A 23,896-nucleotide genomic window follows, 5' to 3' on the forward strand; every position below is an offset into this window, starting at 1 on the left:
ATATGTCATTCAATAAACTTTTGTTGCAGAGTTCTATGAAAAGGTAATCGCTTTGAAGAAACAAGGCGTCCGCGTATTACTAGGATTGGGAGGATGGAACGACTCTGCTGGAGACAAGTACTCACGTCTCGTGAACAATCCTGGCGCAAGGAGGAAGTTCGTCGTCCACGCCCTTGACTTCATCGAACAATACGAATTTGACGGTCTGGACCTTGATTGGGAATATCCTAAGTGTTGGCAAGTAAGTCATGGCCATGATTTATTAATTAATTAAAGTTCACCACACCATATATAATGTTTTATTAAATCAATGTATAAAAAATATTGTAAACACTATTTTGCTAAAAGTAATTCTTCTCCATATGAAACTTTGGATTTTTATTTTAAAATATTATGAACTTGTTATTTTGACTTTCGAATGTGCCTTTTCAATAGACCTAAGTTAAATAAATGATGACATGACAACTATGGTCCAATTTTAGATTTTACTATTAGGTTTTTATTTATTGTTAAGAAAAAATCTACTAGCAAAATAACGGATTAGGTATCAGATAAGCACTTAGCAACGCTTTTTTTTAAATTGATCAGCCCACTAACGAATATGTCAAGACCTGGATAAGTAGACTTCTACGTTGGTTTTTTACAGACAGAATTTGGAAACTTCTGCTGATTAACCTTTTTAGAATGAAACGCTAAAAACAAAGAGATTCAAACAAAGTCTTTAACTAATATAAAGGTAGACATCGAAGTCAGTGAAGGACTTTGCGTAAACTGAAAACAATGATTTATGGATAAATATTTTATAGCAATAATCTTTACATAGAAAATCTTTTTACACTCCAGTCTCAACTAACGAGTATGTATTCGCATGAAGCAGACACTATAAATGTGTCTGTTTCACTGCTTATTTGGGTACAGTAAAGGCCATCATACTTACCGAAATGTTTTTACTATACTCACTCTTATCACGAAAGCAAATAGAATGTCGTAGAACCAAAAATTATCCACATCCACCAAGTCTATTAAGAAGAATCCTTGTGTATGGCCTCTGAGCCAGAACTGTTTGCTAACCTAAACTCTTTAAATAACAGGTAGAGTGTGAAAAGGGACCTAGCTCGGATAAGCAAGGATTCGCTGAATTGGTAAAGGAATTACGCGTTGCCTTCGTTCGAAAGGGTCTCTTGCTATCAGCTGCAGTGTCTGCTAGCAAACGTGTTATTGATTATGGTAAGTAATATTTAAATATATTTTTATCGACAAATAATAAAACATAATAATCTAAAATTTACATGTAAATAGGATAGGCAAGTCAACTGAATGTGAGGCAAAGCAACTGACTGAAAGACTGTTAAACTTAAATTTGTAACAAATACTTTTGGATGTAATCGAGTTTAATTAAATATAATTTTAAAAAGTGGGTGTCACCTTAAGTAGGCTGGGTGGGTGGTATTTCTATTGTCAATAGTATGCGTAGTGCAATGAAAGTCACATATTGCCATTTTTACAACTTGAGCATTAGTTTTACCAGGAACTCCTATATTTTTCTAGTAACAAACTTGTTATGTATTCCAATGGGGAAATATTTTGGACATATGTGTGATAATAGGCGCGTACATTACAAATAATGCAAGAGTTAAAGAAAAACGTTTTGTATTTACAAAAGAGTTTTATTTTCAGCATACGACGTCCCAACACTGGCGAAAAACTTGGATTGGATATCACTAATGACATACGATTACCACGGGCAATGGGACAAGAAAACTGGGCACGTCGCACCCATGTATGCCTCTGATGATGACGAGGACAAAACCTTCAATGTGGTATGTAATCTAATAGAAATTAAAGGGTTTTCTTACATATTTATCGTGATTTGTTCAATTTGGATAATAATATTAAACATAGATATTTCTGGCTGTTGCTAAGTCAGTCACTTCTAACACCAACGTTAATTTATTTACGTGTATTTGTAAATATTTTTATGACACCAATATAAAACGTAATATAACAATTACAAACATTTTAGGAACAAAGAAAGATACTTAATAATATAAAAAAGCTAAAAAAGCACCAACAAATAAATCAAAATCTTCAAACAAGAAAAGGTATCCAAACAATTTTTATTTCAACTGCTCTGGATTCGACAATGGAATAAAAAAAAATGTTTAAGGATAATTATTTCGTTCTACTGCATTTTTGTGATAAACGAATAATAAAAATAACTATTTTAACCGAACACTCCTTTTTAGAACTTCACAGTGAGCTACTGGATGAACAAAGGCGCTCCGAAAAACAAGTTGATAATGGGTTTCCCATTCTATGGTCAGAGTTTCTCTTTGATGGAGAATGCTGGAAATACTTTAGGCGCACCGTCGTACGCTGGCGGGGAAGCTGGAGACGAAACCAGGGCTCGAGGTTTCCTGTCTTTCTATGAGGTAAATAATAAATAGAATGTAGAATAATGGTATGGTGTGTTATTATGGTATTGTTTAAATAGTTATTTAATATATATATATTAATTTTGACAATGATAGATAGGAAAAATATTGACATTTCTTCTCGTCCGTTCTACGCCCTTGATTTCATAAATTCCATGTACATGTAAATTTAGAACATTATATATTTTTTGATGTTCATAAATTATACATTAAGATGTAAGAAAACATAGACAGAACACACGGTTAGAATTCTGGTGGTTCTTGGTGAAAACAATGCAAAGAATCAAACTATTTCAGATTTGTGAACGCATTCGTGTCCAAGGCTGGCGGGTCCGCCGGGACCCCGGAGGTCGTATGGGACCTTACGCCACATTACACGACCAATGGGTCTCCTTTGACGACGATTTTATGATTCGTCATAAAGCTGAGTTTGTTCGCGCCATGGACTTAGGAGGGGCCATGATTTGGGCTTTGGATTTAGATGATTTTACAGGCAAATATTGCGGATGTGGGAAATATCCTTTGCTTACAACCATCAACCATGTTTTAAGAGGACATGATGCACCAACTAGATGTGGACTAGAAGAAAGTGAGTAAAACTCTATTACATAGTTCTAACTATTTGGAGAGAGATTTTTTATTTTGAAACAACACTGAACTGTGTCACGTATTATGTATGGTAGACCAGAGATATTTGAATTTTCTAGCTAGAAATGTGTAGAATGCTGAAGATTTTCTTCGAGTTCCTTTTCCTACTTAAGCTGTGTTTTACTCCACGAAGACAGTAGAAAAGTTACTGCTCTGTTTTTTTTATATATTTTTATGTGAGGTTCGATCTCCGGCTGTGAATCAATATACTTTCCTTATATCGCATTTTAACACTCGCTCGAACGGTAAAGGAATTACTCATCGTGAGGAAACCCTTAGAGGCCTTAGACCCAAAAAGGCGACGGCGTGTGTCAGGCACGGGAAGCTATTAGTCTATTAGATTGACAAATGATCATGACACAGATACAGAAATCTGAGCCCCAGACCAAAAAAGGTTGTAGCGCCACTGATTTATTTTATTTTATGTGTATCCATAAAAACTTTTATCACAGTTGAAATTCCACCGAGCATCGAAGCCACGACCGCACTTCAGCCTGTGCAAACTACAACTCCTCCTTTATCTGATACAGAAATAGACACTGATGTTGAGGTAAGAAATTAAAAATTCGTCTAGATTCTATGATAACGAATGTTTGATAATAGCTGACCTAAAATAGGACCTTTCTAATAAAAATAATTCCTATGAAGGTAACTTCAATAGAAGGAACATCATGTACGAGTGGATTCCGCGCAGATGCAGTCGATTGTACTAAGTACTACTTATGTATTGGAGGTCGTTATATGCAGCTCGCTTGTCCGCCACCATTAGTATGGAACCAGGTAATTAAATATTAATTCTAATATGTTAAACCGTTAAACCACTTTAATTATAGTATAATCAGTTCATAATTTAGTATATATAATAGATGGGAATTTCTGTAAACTATTGATGCGAGACAAATTGCAAGCAATACGAAAATATTTTGAAAAAAGCTCTGTAAGGTCAACCAAAGTTAAGAAACACTCGCCTTAAGATATTTAAATTTGCTTTATAAGAGAGTATTTAGACCATAAGTTGTCAATCATCTTAACTATTAATAATAGTGACATTTGCATAACTTCTTTTATACGGCTGATTGAGCTGTTTTTTTATAAACGATTTATTATTATGAAACGAGTAAAAATGTCTAATGTCGACTTCGAGTACATAACAAAAAAAGAAAAACGTTTCATACATCCTCATCATTACCATTGTCGGTACAGCCCCTTATGGGCCCTAGCGTCCGCATGTTTATTTCGTCATCGCAAACTTTGTCGTGTCGTGTTTTTTGAGTTCCACTTCGAACACCTATTATTTCGAGGTCATTGACAACTCCACGCACAACGTAGCCTCGGTCTATCGGTTTTGTGCACATGTCCTAATCGTTTGAGGTTGTTGCAGCATTGCTTGCATTTAATGAATTGGACGATGTTTGCGTTGTCAAGGTTGTTATAACTAATAAAATTCTTAATTGAAGCGGATACATCAAACAGCATCGTCGCAAACAGCCGCATCACATAATACTATAACGTGTATTTATATTTCAGAATCATTGCGATTGGGCAGAAAAGTCAAATTGCAAGAACAAAGCCAATTTAAAACTGAGTTCGGATCAAAACGTGATAATGACTGAGAAGCCCATCATCGCGTGTTACTTTACCAATTGGGCATATTACAGGTACATTATAATCACGCAATAAACAAATATATTTCATATTTTATATATTTACAATCGCGTGTATACAATTGAGTGGCCATTATAGAAACGAACCAAAAATAAAATATAAATGTAAGATGCAGTACCAAAATCTAAACTTTAAATTTTTAAATATTGCATAGAATGTGATAATTATTTATTATTATTCGTTTTGCGTCGAGACTAAAGTCATTAGACTATACATAAAGCTTTATCTTACGTACCTATATTTTTTCTATAGAAACTACCACGATACGTGGTACAAAAGTATTTAGTTAAATGCTAAAGAAACTGGTGATTCAGTTTTAACTACAAACCAATTTTAAAAAGAAATAACCACGGTTATTATTCAAGGACTATGTTGTTCTAAGATTTAAATCCTCCCAAATGGTTGGAGCGATTCTGATGAAAATTTGTGTGTGTATTTTAGTGCATTCGAGAATGATTGACAATTAGATGATGATTTTATTTGTATTTTAGATGTGTGTGTATGACATCCGACTAGTCCTCTCGTATTATATATATTAGTTTTCGTGGACCTACTGGATTAACTTTATATTAAATATTTTTCTTAAAGAAATGTACTAGATATATTTTAGTTTTAACCGAAATATCCTTATGATGCAGGAAGGATGAGGGCAGCTTTGGACCTCAGCAAGTAGACCCATCATTATGCACACACCTTATTTACTCATGGGCTCACCTTGACAATAATTTTACTCTCTCAGCTGGAAATCCAGAGTTGGATATTGTCAATGGTAAGTTTGAAACTAGAAACAATTACATAATAATAAATTAAAATCAGGTACATTAAATAGTATCAGTCAGTGAAAATATTATTTGGCGTGTCAAAAGTGTAGAAGTTCTTCATTCCTCGCTAAGCTATTATTTAAATTTATTAATTTCGAACAAATTAAAAAAAATAATAACTTCTTTTATAATATTAGTACTAAAATATTTCACAGTTTTAAAAACCATATTTTTCATTTCTTACATAGACTACGTAAATATTATCATATGAATTCTAATCCAAATTGTAAAGATTATGAAGCAATAAAACTACAAACATGTCATATGATTGTGTTTCCTCTAAGTTGTTAATTCTTGCAGATTTCTATGGCAAAATTACGGAATACAAACTAATGGGTATAAAGGTTGTTTTGGGAGTGGGTGGTCTTGAAAATTCGGAAGGAAACACTTGGAGTGAAATGGTGTCTAAATCTGAAAACAGGAAAGTATTCGTAAAATCCGCGCTGAAATTCATACAAAAGTGGAATTTCGATGGATTACATCTCGCGTGGCAGTATCCTGTTTGTAAACAAGTGAGTAATTTGTTCTTAGTGATATTGTCAGACCTTTACAACAAACAAAATGTAGGTACGAAAGAGACAGCTACAATATCTGACACTATAAAAAATAAAGTTTTATTGAGTAACCTGTATAAAACATGACTTTAGAACACGTTATGAAGTAAAATAACTTGTAATAATCATTAATTTATCAAGAAATTATGATTATAGATATGTATTTATATATATACGTCAGCCACGTGATACCAAACGGTCTCAGATTAGATCGCAATCGCGATGACGTAGCATAACTGTAAATAATGTCAGTGCTTGTCTAATATATTGTCTATAATAATACTGTCAGTCTAATTTCGTCGAAGACGGTTGTTTATTGATATATAGGTTATACTAGAGGACAGACGTTATTCTGCTTGATATTAAAAGCGATTAAGATAAAGGGAAAAAGGTCCTTACTCAGTGGAAATTTTTTTCGGGAAACTAAGAATAATTTGGACCGCACAGACTGGGAAACTAACCCAGATCGTTTTGTTACGCACCAAGAGCTCTGCCAGTTAAACTATCCGAGACTTGTATCTGAAAACCAGCGGTTTGGTTGCAGTATAGATAAATAACCTGGATTTTTTTGGTTTGAATCCAAACTATCCAGGGCGCCACCCAAACCCATTCAAAAAATTTATTCATCGGCCTTTTAAGAGGAGTTCAGTGAAACACACACTTTCAGTAGAATTATATATATATATATATATATATATATATATATATATATATATAAAGATATCTCTATACGCATAAATAAAAAGAATAACAACAAAATAAAGTGTTAGGGTTTATCGAATATGGTTAACAACAAGTTTACTTAATACAGGTTCCATGTTCAAACAAAAATGTGGAAGAAAAGGAGAACTTCAGTCTTCTCTTGATTCTTCTGTCAAAGGCATTCCAGCGTCATAACCTGGAGGTCTCAGTTATGGTTTCCCCTCATCCCCAAATAGCAGCGCTGGCTTATGACCCTGAAACTCTTTCTACTCTGGACTGGATCAGCATAGCAGCTAACGATTACTATAGCACGAATGAGAAGACCACTTACCTGTTGCCACTTGAAAAGACTGAACTTAATGAAATGGATAACTTTGTAAGAACTTCTAAATATTATTAATCACGAATTAGGAATATACATACGCACTTTGATGTCTAACAAAATCTTGATTTGTAAGCGCAGAAAAGTTTGATCTAAAGAATATGATGATTTATATTAAAAGATGATTATTTTTGGTAAAAGTTTCACAGTAGTTTTTACTTATTTACTTTCATTTATTAATTTAAAGTTCTAATGCTAAACCGAATTTCTTACTTGAAACGCATTTTTTAAATAAATGGACAGGAGGCTAATCTGAAGTCAAGTGATACCGCCGCCCATAGACACTGTCAATGCAAGGGGCTCGCGAGTGCGTAGCCGGCATATTAATTTTTAATATTTTCGTTTTGGTTATCATCTTTAACATTTATTATTTATTTTCAGCAATCAATAATACAATACTGGAAAAGTAAAGTTCCAAGTAATCGGTTAGTGTTAAGCATACCAGCATATGGCCGTTCATACACCCTGCGCTCGGAGACGAATGCTGTGCCCGGAGCATTGGCCATTGCGCCTGGCGAATCTGGCGAAGACACTCAAGTTCCCGGATTCCTCGCATATAATGAGGTATTATATTAATTTAAATGCTCAAGATAGTACTTCAAAATTGAATATCTTTCACCCAATATCAATTAACAATGTTCGAAAGTTCGTGTAGACAATTTTGCATTAGTATATGTGCGCGTTCGTGGTGAAAAACCACCATAGCCATTTCTAAAATTACGATCTTGTTACAGATATGCAAAAGAAAATTAGATAGCTGGAAAATGTCAGCTAGTCCGTCAGGTACGTATGTGGTCTCCGGTTCCCAATGGGTCACTTACTTGAGGCCCGAAGAGGTCCATCGAATGTCCGCCTCCGTAGCCCTTGAGGGACTTAGAGGCGCTGCTTTATGGGCAATGGACCTTGACGATTGGACTGGGTCCTGTGCTTGCAGGCCTTGGCCCATACTTACGGCTTTACGCCAGGGACTTTTGGAACCAACTCTACCGCCTGTCATTTGCCTTTAGGACTTCTTTTAAAAAAAAGAAAAATTAAGACTTGACTGAAAATACGGTCTAACTTTGAACCTGCTGTCTATAAAAAGAAATTAAGTGTCCTGTACTGATACCTCTTAGACGTAAGATGTCGTATATATAAATGTTCTGGCGCAGGATAAATATCTAGTTGTTTTTGTACGTGGAGCCATTAATATTTTACTTTTGTTACATTATTCAATTTTTTTTTATTAAAATTTGCAGGAGCATAGTGTGTAACACTATAATGTTAGGCATATTGGATATGTTGACAGATGTTTCATGGTATCATCTACACATTATTGTAGTAGGTATTGCCTTTATGTATAGAAGAAATTCGACAGTGCTGTGTAGGGTTGTCTCTAGTATATTTATAAGAAAAAGACTTATATGTTTAAGTAGATTTTTTAATTTTACGACATGAACTTATTTCTGTTGGAATTTCTCATTTTCTCTTTTTATTATAGTTATATCTACTACGCAGATTTATGTATTATTTTTGTTACTATTATATTCTTAACATAATCTCGTATTGTATATAGTATGTATTTCAGTCATTTGAAAAAAAAAATCTCGATATTGTTACCCAAATATTTCATCAGAATTTATATTCAACTTTAGTCGTTTAAGAGTTACCAGACGACAATACGATGTATGTAATTTGAGATATTAAATAGAAAATGGAATGAAGTCGACTTTGTTTTTTTCCACCTTTAATATTATATTTATAGACCATCTTTAACCTTTTTTACACAATAAAGTTGACAATAAGATAATATCACTGAAAATATAGATTCTTTTTTTATATCAATTAAAACATATTATTTCTTCAGTCAATATCATTAAGGAGAAGGGTAAATTTAATAAAATGACTTTCGGAAATTAATAACCCTATCGCCTAATTCTAACACGCTCCTCGAAGACGAGTTTGCAAAACGTGTCACGTGATTGGACATGCGCAGAAAACGATTTGCTTAAAGCTACGATAAATAGTTAAAAAACTGATAATAATTTTTAATGTAGAGGTATGCCTATCAAAAAAATCACGCGAGAACCGCTCAAACTACAAACGGACAAAGTCTGATATTGCGTCATCGTTTACCGAAACAAATGACGAACATGGCCTTGCGAGTCATACCTCGATTTACAAGTTTAGGTTAAAAACGGCATTGGCACTTTGCGTTTGCTAATGAACAGGTGTACATCGCTGTGTAAAATTATATTAGATATAAATATTATATAATATATTTTATACTCGCGTAATGTGCCTATACTAAATTCTAATGTTATCTTATTGCTCGTATAACCTCACTTTAGGTGAATATTTGTGAATGAATAGTGGTGTTCATTGAACGATATCAGGCAAAATGTCTAGAAAGGCTGTAGCAACAACTTTAAACCGTAGTTTACAATTATTAAGACCTAAATTGCATTGCTTTGGGCGTATTAAGTACAATCGTTTACATACTACAGTGAGTATACTTTTTTTTTAGCATAATAATCGAAATCCAGCATGTTATTCTATATCAATTTATTAAATCATAAAAATAGTTATAAGTACAAGACGAGTCTTACATGATAAAAGATAATTATGATCAATATATTATGAGAAATCGTGATGACTATTGGAAATTAATGTAATTATAAATAATGACTCTGTTAAATAATGTAAATAATTTATAATTTAATTCGGAATTTAAACAAACTTTTCAGGTAAAGGAAATTAAAATACCAGTACCATGGGGTCATGTCTCTGCAAAACTATGGGGACAGGAAAACCGGCGACCAGTTTTAGCACTTCATGGGTGGCAAGACAACGCTGGCACCTGGGATCCACTTGCACCTATGATCAGTGATAAACTACCGATTCTTGCAATCGATTTCCCTGGCCACGGCCACTCGTCGTGGATTCCACCAGGTAGTTTAAAAAATACGATAATATATACTATAAAAAAATATGTTTCTTAATGATATTACATCTTTCAGGGTTTCAATATTATCCCTGGGATCTACCAAGATTAATACTCACGATCAGAGATTACTTTAAATGGGATAAAATTTCAATCCTAGGACATTCCATGGGTTCCATAGCTGGGATGCGATTCGCCTGCGTATTTCCAGATGATGTCGACTTCTATATAGCAGTGGACAGTCTTATTTACGATGACTACGACTTGAACCAAGTAGTGGAAAGATTCCCTAAAATATTACGAAAAATACAGTTAGCCCAAACTCGCCTTAATGACGAACCTCCAGCATATACCATGGACGAGATTAAACAAAAATGGTATTTAGGTACAAACAAATCTGTGGCATTGGAAAGTGTGCAGTACCTCGCCGAACGCGGTTTAAAGGCGTCCTCGACTGACCCAAATAAGTTTTATTTCAATAGAGATGCTCGGCTAAAAAGCATACTTTTTAATCCCGAAAATAAATTATTAGTAGAGACACTTGTCAAGCGCTTAAAGTGTCCTACTCTATATTTCAAAGCGATAGACTCACCTTACGCATCAGACAAGTATTCTGTGGAAATGCGAGAAGTGGTTGAAAGGAATAATGCGAAATTTGAGAGCCATTTTGTCCCAGGAACACATCATGTCCAATTAAATAATCCTGAGAGATTAGCACCGACTATTATAACCTTTTTACAAAAGTATAACTTTATATAATCGTTACTATTCTATAAAGAATATAACATGATATATTCTATTCATGCATCATCTCAGTACTAAATGATAAATGGATACTCAAACTATTCAATGACTAATGATACACTTTCTAATTATTATACCCTGCAATCAAAATCGATTGAGTAAGGTTTTTGAATTTGTAAATAAATTACAATTTGTTATGAATTTCTGCAAATGCAGGGTTTTAATTAGAATTTACTTGAATTATGTTAGTTTATTACCTTATTTTAATTTGAAAACGTATTTATTTATTTATGACGTTAAAGCATGTAATACATTTAGGCAATATTAAATATAAGTAGTGCACAAATATACCAAATAGTGATGACACAAAACACAGTACAGACAACCCTTGAAAATATTTGACTAAATTAACTATTATGATAAAACTACCATCAATTATTGTCAAATACACATTTTAATCAACAGCGGTTAACAGGAAAATAATTTACATTTTTGCTAGACTTATTTTGTTCATGCACAACAGTATCAATTATTCCTGTTAAAATAAAATTGAAAGGTGTTCTAAAACTTAATCTCATGCCAAAAATATTATAAGGAAGATAATGTAAATACATAATAACATAATATTTACCTTAGTCTATATTAATAATACTTCTGTCATTGTGTAACTATTCTGTTAAGATGTTAGTTTATAATAAATGCATTTACCCATTAAATTTCAATGATACAAGAATTAGACACTAAGAAAAATTAATTAACACACAATTCTATTCAAGATTTCAAAGGCCTTCTAATTTATACTTTTATATGTATTGTGAAATAATTTTATTGTGCACAGGCGATAAAAATGTAGAATAATAAATAAAAACATATAATCTTTTTATGTCATTGGATTTATTAGATTGCTTACTTATCCTAACAAGAATTTAGAGCCTTACAGGCTATTGTCATCACATTGGCCTGGTTGTTCTAAGCTTGATGCAGAACTACTATGGCAAAGATGTGCCCCCTTCCTCAATGGTAAAACTTTCAGAAGAGCATCATCCCACTGTGTTCCTTCAGAAACCCGTAATATAATTTCAAAAACTGTAAAAAATATGATTTCTACTTAGTATCCACTACAGAGCAAACAACAAAAGGAGTTGTTTTCAGTAGATGATAACAAAGTTAATAAAATGCATATAGGAAAAAATTGTTTCTATTGCTATAATAATGAATTACAAAAGAGACTTTTTACAGCTAGATTAAAAAAAACATAAGTTTTAAATGGAAATAAAATATGTAAAGGAATAATTGTTGACCTATTGAATATATAAGAAGAATAAAGCTTTACTAAGAATTCAAAAATCTATTAAAGTTTTTTTGTTAAAAAACTAGTCAAAGCAATTAAAACCCTTTTTACATAAACTAAACAGTAGTATTTAGCTACAAGGTTAGAAGTACTTTGATTACAAAATCTCTGCTCTTCAGATATGATTCTAAAAATATTTCAAAAACCCACACATAAAACATGTTTAGTTTATGTTGGCACCTCACACAAAACGAAATCTTTTTTTATAAAGAATACATGTAATATATAAATACAATAAATAACCCACCATGATCAATTGTTAAAACTTTCCTTGTCTTCATGTTCACATATTTGGCAAGTGGTAACTGAGCATGTCTAATACCTTGTTCAACTGCTATCTTATAACAAAGTCCCTGAAAATTATAATACATCTCTGATTATACCTGTCATTTTCTACTTTGTTTTAACAATCATGTTAAATAAAAGTACCGAAGTCTACTATATTAAACATAATTTAATATTTATTATAAACAATATTGATTGTTTATAAAATTATTCTCATAATTTAAATTATAACATTAAATAATCATGCCAATTGATCAATATGGACCCATACTACATTATATATACTTATACATATACTTCAGCATAATTTACATTTTAAGCCAATAACTTAGACAATTGATTATTTGAATAACAAACCTTATGCTGATTATGGTCAACTAAGCCCCCAATGATGTATAAATTATCTTCCTCAAACTTTTCAATAACATTTTCTGATTCACTTGTAAGGTAAACCAACTTTTCCTTAGGAAAAATATCTATGTATGACTTTTCATGGTATTCAATCTGGAAAACAATATCTTTTGTTAGTAAAATCTTATTATATAAAAGTTTTTCATCTGTATAAATATGAAACAAACCTACATCCCAGTTCTCATAACCATTGTGTCGAGAAATATCAACTTTTGTTTTTTCTCCAAAACTAGTTACATGAAACTGAAGAGGTGAATCTGATCTTCTATTAATTGAATAACATCTCAGAAGTTGTTTTATGACTTTATACCTATCTTTTTCGCTCATTAAATGATCAAAACTTAAATCTAATATCACTCCTATAAGACTTTTATTTTTCTCAAACTTCATTTTTTTTAACATCTTCCTATTTGGGCCTAAATCTATATTTGCTGCACGAGCTTCCCTTTTTCTCTCTTTTGCTCTGGCCTTTTCCTTACTACGCTTTTCATATTTGTGTTTTTCCCATCTTACTTTTTTTAACCATTTTCTCATTTGATTTTTGTTAAAGGGTCTAGGTAATTCATTTCCAGCATCGTCTTTTAGACCTGGATCAACTGTGATATCAAAAAGCGTGTACTGGTGAAAGTCATTTGTTTTTAAAACATTATCGCACTTTTCAGTTTGCAGATCCATTACTAAATCAAGCAAGATTGTACTTTATATCTTTTTAGAATATTTAGTTTTTTTTGTTTTTTGTCTCGGACATGGCATGTCATTAAATTAAAATAAATAACTCGTTTCACGTTTTAAATATTCCTACATTTTTTCCTTAATTGAATAACCTACAACTAAAATCAAAATAATTGCACATTTTATTAGAAATTTATAACGTCAACTTTTTAATTTTAACGTCTTTAAAAGTTGATCCGTCACAGTCAAGAACTATACAACAAACTGTCAAATGACAGCCAACAAGCGACAATAATGATCAATGTTTAAAAATCATTATAAAAACCACAGTCAATACAGCGTAAAGTTCTCGCGCCAATTATATCTATTGAGCATTGAATCGGTTACTTGCCTTTAACAATAAAATAAACCCTTTAAAGACTCGGGCATAAGGTAAAAATTAAAACTTTTTTATTATATAAATATAATAGTGTAGTGACGGTACGGCGAAGTCAGATATTTTACTAAGATGTAGAGTTTGTAAATTTAGGTTCAATAGAGTTTACATTTTCCTGATTGAGTCTCGTTTTGACATCATTTAAAATGTTTTTGGTAGGATAAAGTAATTATTCTTCGTAAAAATCAGAAATTTTATACTGATAATTTCAACATATTATTGAATTTGTAAATAAACATTGCTATTACTATCGGTCACCAGATTGGTATATAATTATCAATTAATAAACAAACAAAATACATAAGATTATTATATTTAACAAGTGATATACAGTAGTATATTATGACCTGCTGATACTGCGTGATAAGATCCACAATCGTCTGAAGAAAAAATAAATTATCTCAATTTAAACATCTGGATGGTTAAATAAGAGCGCATATATAATTCTCTATAATAAATAAGTTGTAGTTGAACAAATTGCAATGTCGATGGTAAGTGATTTTTGTTTTCTCTCTTCACTTCTTACTTTAGTTACAATGGAATCGCCTATACTGCATTCATTGAAAAGGATCATATTATATGTTTTTTTTCTGCTTTAAGATATTTTTTTATTCATACGATATTTTAACGAATAATAGCGCTTCTTTAAAACTCGATCTGATTTTGCGACTGAGAACGCAGAGATTAATATTAATTTTTATAACCATTACTTAGCAATTATAATATTGATGTTTAAACCTTTTAGGTCTGAGCCTCAGATTTCACTTTATCTTGTGTGACACATAGACACGTGACGTTTGTTTTATCTAAGGCATTCCGGTTTCCTAACGATGTTTTCCTTCACCGTTGGAGTGTTAAATGCGCACATAGTAAAGTTACATTGCAAGTTATGTACTTGGGTGCAAATCTGAGACTACAAGGTCGACACAGCTCATGATTTGAAAAGGTTCACCGATAATTTCAGGATAGATATCAATTATGGGGAGGATGCTTCGAGGAGGAAGCCTCAACGGATCTAAAGCATCTTAATGACTCTCTTTCCGTGGACAGTCGATTGTTTGCCGAGGATATCCGTGGCAGTAGGGCCTGGGCTAAAGAACTGAATTTATCCAAACATATATCTGATGATATTTACAAAGCTATTGTAGAAGGACTGGATAAGGTGATAAAAATAAGTTCTATTAATTCAAATTAAGGCATTTATGCGCAGGAAAACATCTATCAATTGTTGATGTTTTGCCGTACACACACAATAATAAATAAAATTATATAAATAACTAGCTGACCCGGCAAATGTCGTTTTGCCATGTAAATTATTTATAGGAGAATATTTTTTACTTCAATAAAAATAACAATAAAAAATAGGGATTGATCGTAGAGGGGTGAAAATTAAGGGTTGTATGTATTTTTGTTTGATAAAAAATAAAACAAAATTTTTTTCTAAAAAATATTATAATAAAATTCATAAGCATCGGTTGAGCCGTTTCGGAGGAGTATGAGAACGAAGATTGTGACACGAGAATTTTATATATATATATAGAGATTATTTACATTTTACTTCATATAATTTAATGCGTAGAGATAAAACTAAATTGAAACATAATATGCTGAGAGATGTTATCATTCTGTAGTCCTAGCTATGAATTAAACCGTACAGCTAGGCTCATAAAAACTTTTCAGGTCGAAGAGGATATAAAAAAAGAATTAACAAAGAATGGTCGGCTTTTGGATGAAGACGAAGACATCCATTCGGTGGTGGAAAGGCGACTTCGGGAATACACGGGTGATGCTGCTCTTCATCTCCATACGGCTCGCAGTCGGAACGACCAGTCTGCTACAGACACAAAACTGTGGATGCTTAATTCGCTAAAGAAATTATTAAATGAAGTTATTCAACTCATCTCGGTATATATAATATCTAGAATACTCTATTGTATCCAATAATAGATATACACGATCTGAGAAGAATTAATGATAATAATACATTGGCGCTACAACCATATGTCCTGGCCGCTTTGGTTTTTTTTAGAACATGGGTCAAACCGGCTCATCTGTTAAATCGGGAAGGGATCGCGAATGTGTTGCCAGCCTTTATCTTCAATTCTGATATATTTTTTATGACATGTAGAACTTCTGTGCATGTCGAATATTTAATTCGTGTACGATTCCTTACGACTTGACTTTATTGCATGAGCAAATGCGCAAATAGAACAGTTGGTGATCAGCCGTGCATGACGTAAGGGGTGAGAGTGATATCTGTATGAAGATTATCCATAGCGCAAAATCACCTGCATCATAAGCACGCTCCACATGCACCTTCACACATATACGCTCACTTTAACGCCATCACACAACACAGCCAAATTAATACCTAATTTAATACCTAAATTAATTTACTTAGTTAAATGTAAAATTGAATTATCTTTATTAATTTTTATTTGTTATGTATTTCATCATTGGCTATTTTATTATACATAATTTTTGTTAGCTGCGAAATAAATATCTTTGACTAGGTAACAATAGTTCGTGCCGAGAAAGAGATAGATGTAATAGCTCCAGGATACACCCACCTCCAACGAGCGCAACCAATACGATGGAGTCACTTCCTCTTAAGGTGAGAAAAATAATATGGTATCAAAAGAAATTAGTATTGTAGTACAACGGTTATTACGATAATAAGGGATTTCTTCCAGGCTTACCTGCGCCGGTACGTATCGCGATTCTGAAATGAAATTACAAAACTAGAATTTGTTATTCGACACTAAATTTATAGACTGGAAAGATTTGATTGTATGGTAGAATTGAATAGGTTTCGTTCCTGTTCCAGTTCCGTTATTTATTATGTCACTATTAAAACCCTACTAATGAACATAGAAATGAGTATGAAAACTTCGAATAGTTGGAGGTCATATGGAGATCTCTGGAAGACTTCCAGCCATAAACTTGTCCTTATTACCTTTAGTACTGGAGAACCAGTGTGTGTGTATGCGGATGTGCTGCTTATTATATAATAAAATAATAGTTTAATCTCTCGTTAGAGGTACATTTCGACGATCGGCGGCAAATGTTACTGTGACTAAAGACTAATTCACGAGTAACTCACTAAAACTTTTACTATACATTTTCTTTTAGCTATGTCTGGCTTTTCAAAGAGGACATTTCGCGATTAGAAGAACAAATTGTTCGTCTATCAACATGTCCTTTGGGCAGTGGGGCGATTGCTGGGTGTGCGTTACAGATCGATCGCATCAGGCTGGCCCACGCTCTTGGGTTCAATGATATTACACCTAACTCAATGTACGCTGTTGGATCTCGAGATTACATAGGTATTACTATATTATATGGAATGAATAAAAAGTACCTTATTGTAAATTTATATATATTGCTTCATTATATGTAAATTATTAAAATTAATTCTCGATATTTCTACACAATAACTAAGAACACAGCTTCTGAAATTTAATTATTACTACATCACGGGCCTGGGATGGGGCCTTTGTAACCGTAACCCGTTTTTGGAAATAAACAAAAATATTATTATTATTATGCATAAGGTCATGACGATGGAGAAAGATGATATGGAGAAATATTTAACAATGACATCTACGTGAAATAATTGGATGAAAATATTCAGACCAGTTTTAAGCCAGCACTTTTATTGCTTACGATTTTTTTTTCTTTATTCTCTACTTCTAATAACTATCTTCGCTTCAGACATTGAGACCCATCGTAGAAAACGAATTAGTGTTGGTGTGCAGCACCTTGCAATACATAATCATTGATACATTGACATTTGTCTGCCCTATTGAATATATATGATATTGTTACGAAGACGTCGACTGCAATGTTTCTAGATTTTTCCACTACTTAGAGGACTTTTCAGCAGGCTGTAATATGATTTCTGACCGTTTCAGGAGAGGGTCAATCACATATTAGAAAATTGTAATTTTCATAATGTTACCCTAGTTTTCAGGAAGCTGAAACCTTTTTTCAGTCGGTTTCAGAACATGTGTAGTCGAGTGGTGCAGTTTTCAGGAGACCCGTTTTCAGGCGTTTTCAGGCCTAGGTATACCCCTTTGATGAAGGAATATTCTAGACCAAACTTTCTAGGTGTGAGACAAGGACGAAATGATACGAGAGAGAGAGAGAGAAGATCAGAACATTCTCGAAACTAGACTGAGCACTCTAGAACGCCGTACGACAAGGACGGAGCAACGTGCGAAAGAGACAAAGAGTGCGGACGTTCTAGAATTGTGAAATCGCTACTCAGTAGCAAGCCCGCCTAGAAAGTTCTCGAATATTGTTTAGAATTATTCCCAGGGATATATAAGCGAGCCGAAACGCGACTAGTCGCCTTTAGTTTTGAATGCGATAACAAGAGCGAAACACCGAAGCGATAAAGTGAATACAAGTGATAAAGTACTGTGTGAAGAGTGCATAAGTGAAGTAATAAGTGATTGTTTTTGTGTGCTATAAGTGCATTTCTGCAATTAATTTGTGCCCATAAATTCCTCATTGATTTATCAAGAAATAAACCCTTGAATAAATCCACGGCATTTTCTATCCGATCCCCTAGCTCGTAACATTTTGGTGTCAGAAGTGGGATAGAAAAATGCTAATTACTCCAAGGGAGAATCGTGAGAAGTTTGTGGCAGAGTCTGCAGCAGCTGCGGAGATGCAGACAATGAAAACTGATTCTTTAAAAGATAAGTTTGAAAACCTGGACAGTAGGTTATCTAAACAGGAGAAACGCTTGCATAAGTTGGAAAAGGAGGTTCAGTGCCTTAAGATGTCAGGTTTTGTGGAATCATCTGGGACACTGGAAACACCTACCTTTAATGGTTCTTCTTCTTGGGGGGCCTATAAGGTATAGTTTGATGCTCTGTGCAGGATGAACGGTTGGAAAAATGATCAGGCTGTAGCTGCTCTTATGTTGGGACTACGAGGCGAAGCCTTGACCGTTTTAGAAGCCATGAAAGGTGATGTGACACTAACGCGACTGCTGGATGCCCTTGGGTCATGTTATGGGGACTCACATTTGGAGCCAGTCTATAGGGCTCAATTACGGGAGAGAGTGCAGCAACCAAATGAGAGCTTACAATAATGGGGCCTGGAAATAGAGAAGCTGGTAAGGAAAGCCTACGCATCCTTACCAGATGTAGCAGACAAGATATTAGTACAAACCTTCATTGATGGAATAAGAGATCGTGAAGTCAGGATAAGTGTAAATCTTGGTCACCCCAAGAACCTGAAGGATGCTCTAGCCCATGCGTTGGAGGTGGAGGCGATTCGGAAAGATCCTCAACCTTACCGCATTAGGGCTATCACGGAAAAAGCTAATGGTCAACGTGGGTCAACCTGTTACACCTGTGGGGAAGTAGGGCATATGAGGTTTTCGTGCCCTAAGAAAGACTTCCGAGGTGATGTGAAGGTTAGACGTGGGAATACCTTAGTCATCGACGGAGAAGTCAATGGAACTAAGTGTAACCTAACACTCGATACTGGAGCTTCACGAACAGTGATCAGATACCAGCTTTTGAAGACATTTTATAAAAGCCCTTCTAGAGGATTTGTACAGCTTGTTACGGCAACAGGTCAGCGCATATCCGATCGGGGAGAAGGTATCGCAACCTTCAAGATTGGTGGAAGTTTATACAGACACAAGGTTGTTCTTGCCGACATAGTAGATGACTGCATAATCGGATTAGACTTCATGAAGTATTATAAGTGTAAGATAGATTTGGAAAAAGGGATGTTTAAGTGTGGAGAACAGGAAGTCGCCTTAAAAGGCAACTTTGCAAATAGTGGTTATGACGTATGTAGAGTAATCAATGTGGACGGACAAGTCAGTAATCAACAAGAGTGGAACACAGTTCGTACAGTTCCGGATAACTATACGGAAGCCCTGTCAATACTTCTATCAAAGGCAGAGGAACAGTTAAAGAAATTTTCTGACATGTTATCTACCCATGAAAAAGAGCTAAGAAGGAGATCAGATGATGTGTCTCAAAGACCGTGGGAAAAAGTTAACGAACAGGATGGAATGGTAAATGACCACGTGAGGATACTACGGACAGACACCATAAGTACAGATTGCTGTGGGAAATTAATTCAGGAACAGCAACAACAAGATTCTGACATTAAACCAATTCTGGACTGGATGAAATCTTCAGTGGAGTAAAGTTACATCTACAAGTAACACTACTAAGAGTTACTGGGCTCAATGGGATAGTTTAGTTCTACATAATGGAGTGTTATTTCGCAAATTGAAAAATGCTCAAGGCGATCATTTGCAGTTAGTTGTACCAAGATTGAAGGTTCGCGACATATTAGAAATGTGTCATACTGACTTGTCTAGTGGACATTTAGGAGTAAAACGGACTCTTATGAAGGTTAAGGAAATGTTTTATTGGATACATTATTGTGAAGATGTAGAAGACTGGATCAAGAAATGTAGAGCTTGTGCAGCTGTTAAGGATCCGCAGACTCGATCTCGATGGGAAAAGATAATGGCCTCCTATAAAGGAAGTAATGATGCTCGGGACGAGCATGTCTAAGGAGGGGGTAGTGTTACGAAGACGGGTCGACTGCAATGTTTCTAGATTTTTCCACTACTTAGAGTACTTTTCAGCAGGCTGTAATATGATTTCTGACCGTTTCAGGAGAGGGTCAATCACATATTAGAAAATTGTAATTTTCATAATGTTACCCTAGTTTTCAGGAAGATGAAACCTTTTTTCAGTCGGTTTCAGAACATGTGTAGTCGAGTGGTGCAGTTTTCAGGAGACCCGTTTTCAGGCGTTTTCAGGCCTAGGTATACCCCTTTGATGAAGGAATATTCTAGACCAAACTTTCTAGGTGTGAGACAAGGACGAAATGATACGAGAGAGAGAGAGAAGATCAGAACTTTCTCGAAACTAGACTGAGCACTCTAGAACGCCATACGACAAGGACGGAGCAACGTGCGAAAGAGACAAAGAGTGCGGACGTTCTAGAATTGTGAAATCGCTACTCAGGAGCAAGCCCGCCTAGAAAGTTCTCGAATATTGTTTAGAATTATTCCCAGGGATATATAAGCGAGCCGAAACGCGACTAGTCGCCTTTAGTTTTGAATGCGATAACAAGAGCGAAACACCGAAGCGATAAAGTGAATACAAGTGATAAAGTACTGTGTGAAGAGTGCATGAGTGAAGTAATAAGTGATTGTTTTTGTGTGCTATAAGTGCATTTCTGCAATTAATTTGTGCCCATAAATTCCTCATTGATTTATCAAGAAATAAACCCTTGAATAAATCCACGGCATTTTCTATCCGATCCCCTAGCTCGTAACAATATTGTAGTGTTTATGCTGATTAAGTTACATCTCATATATTAAAAGATCTTCCAGTAATCGCCGTCCATATGTGCGTCAAAGGCCTACCAGCTACCTTTTTCCGTTCTGCTCTTCTCTCCTTGTCTTAGATTATCTTATATACTAGTCTCTTTATTATAGTACATCAAACATAAACCTAAAGAATTTTTTTATCTACAAAATGTTTGTATGAATTGTTGTTTCAGTTGAGTTTTTAAATTGGTCTGCCTTATGTGGATTGCATCTGAGTCGATTCGCGGAGGACCTGATAATTTACAGTTCCCAAGAATTTGGCATTGTACAGTTATCTGACAAATTCTCCACTGGATCGAGTCTGATGCCTCAGAAGAGGAACCCAGATGGATTGGAGCTGATAAGGGGAGCTGCCGGATTACTGTTGGGGGACAGTTTCTCATTTGCTTGTACCTTAAAAGGATTGCCGAGTACTTACAACAAAGATTTGCAGGTGGACAAAGAGATCATGTTTAGGTCTTATGACAGACTGATGCATTGCATACGAGTCATGAAAGAAACAATCAAGACTATGACTGTAAGTTGTCCAACGTTTTTCTTGAAGTTGTTTCCTTAAAGATTGCCTGTAAGATCATTATTCTTACTAGATATAATTAAACTTTATGGAGACCCAGGGCCAGATTTAGAGTTCTTGAGGCCTCGGGGCAACAATTGAGTGGAGGCCCCTGGCCCCAAATTAAATGAAAAAAATTCAGTCGACTTTTTCAATCAATAATTTATTGTTTACTAGTAGGAATTTAAAACATTTTTTTCTAATATTTTTAGGGCTATAGCCCCGGTTGCCTTCCCCGAAATCCGGCCCTGTGAACGCCTTGCCGAGTCGTTTAAGAAACCTGAAATTCTTAATTATTAACTTTTTTCGTTCGCTTAGATTCCTACCTAATTGCTATTTATGAAATTACATTATTTGTATCCGTGGATGTTTTTTTCGATACAAATCGTCCCCTCGCTATTTGTGAGCCGCAAATTCCCGGCTTTCGGGGATTCGGCGTCGATTCTCCATTGGGAGGAAGTTGTATGGATCTGGTTAGCGTTGCGTCTGATTCATAAGTTCATGTTATTTTTACACGTGTATATTTCGTAAGTTTTTTACCGTCCTCCCTTTAACATGTCTGATGTTTGAGAGCATAAATAAATTAAAATAATTTTACGTGTCTTTCGTTAGGTTCAATTTTGAATACCCTATCTATAACTTCTTTATTATCCCGAGTCGGTAAATCGATATACATCTCTCACCTCTGGTATCACTGTAAATAAAACTGGCAAATCATTCCTTCGCGAATTAAATTATACGTTTCCAACAAATTTCCTATCTTCATACATACCCTTAAAAACCTTTGCTCGCGTTAAACGTAAAGTTTTTTAGCTATAGATCATATAACAAACTCCGGGGCCAAGTTCAATCAACTAATAGAATATTTGACGTTGGGTATTTATGGAAACTGCTTGTCTTTGAAGAAAAATGGTTGTACTTTACTCTATTTATTACATTTACTAGGTCAAATCTGAAAAGGCAGTAGCTCTGTTGGATCCGGGCATGTTGGCCACAGACGTTGCCCACTACTTGGTGCGTCAAGGAGTGCCATTTCGACGAGCGCATCACGTTGTTGGATCCACCTTACGACGGGCTGGTGCACTTGGGGTAACACTTCAGAACATGCCGCATGAGGAATTCGTTGCGATATGGTATTTTAATCATTGATATAAAAGTAACGTAACACCACTTTGTGTTGCTTATCGAAAAAAGCGAGATGAATTGAATGTAATAATTTTCAAAAATTCTGATTTCAGTCCCGAATTTGGCACAGAAGACGAATTTAAAAAGATATTCTCGTGGGAAGCCAGCGTGGAACAATATTCAAGTGCGGGCGGGACGTCTCGCGCCGCTGTGCGTCAACAGATACAAACTTTAGCCGAGTGGCTGCAAAAATATAATAACTGCTAATTTATTTATAAAACATGTTAATTGCCGTTTTAATGGGTTATAATATATTAGAATTTATTATTTGTATTTGATTGTTGTTCTCGTCCTCCGTTAAACGCTTAAATCTTAGTAAGATTTAGTGTGAAATTCAGTAATAAAACTTAACTATTACGGTCATATTTGTAGTAAGAATCGCTTAAAGTGAAACTTGGACATAGCCCAAGTGATGGAAAACGGCGACTTGAGCGAGACTAAGCTGATCTAGCGCCAGCAAACGGATAATCGTGTAAATAATACAGATAAATACTGTACTGTTTGTTAAGTTTGACTACCGTACTTCAAAAACGTATTGCGTTTTGTCCTAGTCATAGTTCGGTAAGTCTCGTTTCTGAATCTCACTGTCAGTCGAGATTTAGCGCTAAAGGCTACCACTGACGATACGTCCATTTAGTAGACTTCCTTTTGGATGCAGTCCAAATGGAAATTTATCGAGATACGGTACCATTCACAATACTTCCATTTGGATGCATGGCGTCACTTCGAACTTTGCAATCGTACG

General features: G+C 34.5%; 4 protein-coding genes and 1 long non-coding RNA gene across 7 annotated transcripts in view; 3 read left to right on the forward strand and 2 right to left on the reverse strand.

Moving 5' to 3' along the window:
- The window catches only part of LOC123710674 (probable chitinase 10), a 35,687-nt gene extending 26,777 nt beyond the window's left edge, over positions 1-8,910 (forward strand). For both annotated transcript variants that reach the window (XM_045662736.1, XM_045662737.1), the window contains 13 exons: positions 30-241; positions 1,092-1,227; positions 1,678-1,820; positions 2,247-2,432; positions 2,733-3,024; positions 3,536-3,633; positions 3,732-3,863; positions 4,611-4,741; positions 5,387-5,517; positions 5,870-6,081; positions 6,935-7,201; positions 7,589-7,771; positions 7,942-8,910. In XM_045662736.1, coding sequence (XP_045518692.1) covers positions 30-241; positions 1,092-1,227; positions 1,678-1,820; positions 2,247-2,432; positions 2,733-3,024; positions 3,536-3,633; positions 3,732-3,863; positions 4,611-4,741; positions 5,387-5,517; positions 5,870-6,081; positions 6,935-7,201; positions 7,589-7,771; positions 7,942-8,214 — 2,396 coding nt within the window. In that variant the 3' untranslated portion in view covers positions 8,215-8,910. The remainder of the gene's footprint in view (positions 1-29; positions 242-1,091; positions 1,228-1,677; positions 1,821-2,246; positions 2,433-2,732; positions 3,025-3,535; positions 3,634-3,731; positions 3,864-4,610; positions 4,742-5,386; positions 5,518-5,869; positions 6,082-6,934; positions 7,202-7,588; positions 7,772-7,941) is intronic.
- Positions 8,911-9,351: 441 nt separating this feature from the next.
- On the forward strand, positions 9,352-11,550 carry LOC123711104 (probable serine hydrolase). Its single transcript, XM_045663519.1, has 3 exons — positions 9,352-9,692; positions 9,934-10,138; positions 10,207-11,550. Exons 1-3 carry the CDS (start codon positions 9,588-9,590, stop codon positions 10,887-10,889), a joined length of 993 nt encoding a protein of 330 aa, XP_045519475.1. The 5' UTR covers positions 9,352-9,587; the 3' UTR covers positions 10,890-11,550.
- LOC123711106 lies at positions 10,290-11,633 on the reverse strand. The gene is made up of 3 exons (XR_006753900.1): positions 11,506-11,633; positions 10,723-10,861; positions 10,290-10,419 (listed from the first exon to the last, which is right to left on the reverse strand). It is a non-coding gene; the product is annotated as an uncharacterized LOC123711106 (long non-coding RNA).
- A 116-nt stretch (positions 11,634-11,749) lies between these two features.
- LOC123711105 (tRNA methyltransferase 10 homolog A) lies at positions 11,750-13,823 on the reverse strand. Its single transcript, XM_045663520.1, has 4 exons — positions 13,093-13,823; positions 12,868-13,014; positions 12,473-12,578; positions 11,750-11,960 (listed from the first exon to the last, which is right to left on the reverse strand). The coding sequence occupies exons 1-4, from the start codon at positions 13,594-13,596 to the stop codon at positions 11,809-11,811; spliced, it is 909 nt and encodes a 302-aa protein (XP_045519476.1). The 5' UTR covers positions 13,597-13,823; the 3' UTR covers positions 11,750-11,808.
- An 88-nt stretch (positions 13,824-13,911) lies between these two features.
- On the forward strand, positions 13,912-23,424 carry LOC123711093 (argininosuccinate lyase). Of its 2 annotated transcripts, none has more exons than XM_045663504.1 (9): positions 13,912-14,025; positions 14,353-14,520; positions 14,994-15,191; positions 15,710-15,934; positions 16,543-16,643; positions 17,162-17,355; positions 21,587-21,930; positions 22,912-23,099; positions 23,205-23,424. In XM_045663504.1, exons 2-9 carry the CDS (start codon positions 14,512-14,514, stop codon positions 23,356-23,358), a joined length of 1,413 nt encoding a protein of 470 aa, XP_045519460.1. In that variant the 5' UTR covers positions 13,912-14,025; positions 14,353-14,511; the 3' UTR covers positions 23,359-23,424. The 2 variants fall into 2 exon arrangements, with proteins under 2 accessions (XP_045519460.1, XP_045519461.1); XM_045663505.1 differs by having other exon boundaries at positions 14,363-14,520.
- Positions 23,425-23,896: the final 472 nt, after the last annotated feature.

The sequence above is a fragment of the Pieris brassicae genome, chromosome 6 (genome assembly GCF_905147105.1).
Source record: "Pieris brassicae chromosome 6, ilPieBrab1.1, whole genome shotgun sequence".
In the NCBI taxonomy this organism is placed as follows: domain Eukaryota; kingdom Metazoa; phylum Arthropoda; class Insecta; order Lepidoptera; family Pieridae; genus Pieris; species Pieris brassicae.

Coding starts and splice junctions, on each gene's coding strand:
- LOC123711104 (XM_045663519.1), top strand. CDS start 9,588: ATGTCTAGAAAGGCTGTAGCAACAACTTTAAACCGTAGTTTACAATTA. Junction 9,693..9,933: donor ACAATCGTTTACATACTACA/GTGAGTATACTT, acceptor CAAACTTTTCAG/GTAAAGGAAATTAAAATACC. Junction 10,139..10,206: donor CTCGTCGTGGATTCCACCAG/GTAGTTTAAAAA, acceptor TACATCTTTCAG/GGTTTCAATATTATCCCTGG.
- LOC123711105 (XM_045663520.1), bottom strand. CDS start 13,596: ATGGATCTGCAAACTGAAAAGTGCGATAATGTTTTAAAAACAAATGAC. Junction 13,015..13,092: donor ATGGTTATGAGAACTGGGAT/GTAGGTTTGTTT, acceptor ATTGTTTTCCAG/ATTGAATACCATGAAAAGTC. Junction 11,961..12,472: donor AGTTTTAACAATTGATCATG/GTGGGTTATTTA, acceptor TATTTTTTACAG/TTTTTGAAATTATATTACGG.
- LOC123711093 (XM_045663504.1), top strand. Junction 15,935..16,542: donor AAGTTATTCAACTCATCTCG/GTATATATAATA, acceptor ATCTTTGACTAG/GTAACAATAGTTCGTGCCGA. Junction 16,644..17,161: donor TGGAGTCACTTCCTCTTAAG/GTGAGAAAAATA, acceptor ATTTTCTTTTAG/CTATGTCTGGCTTTTCAAAG.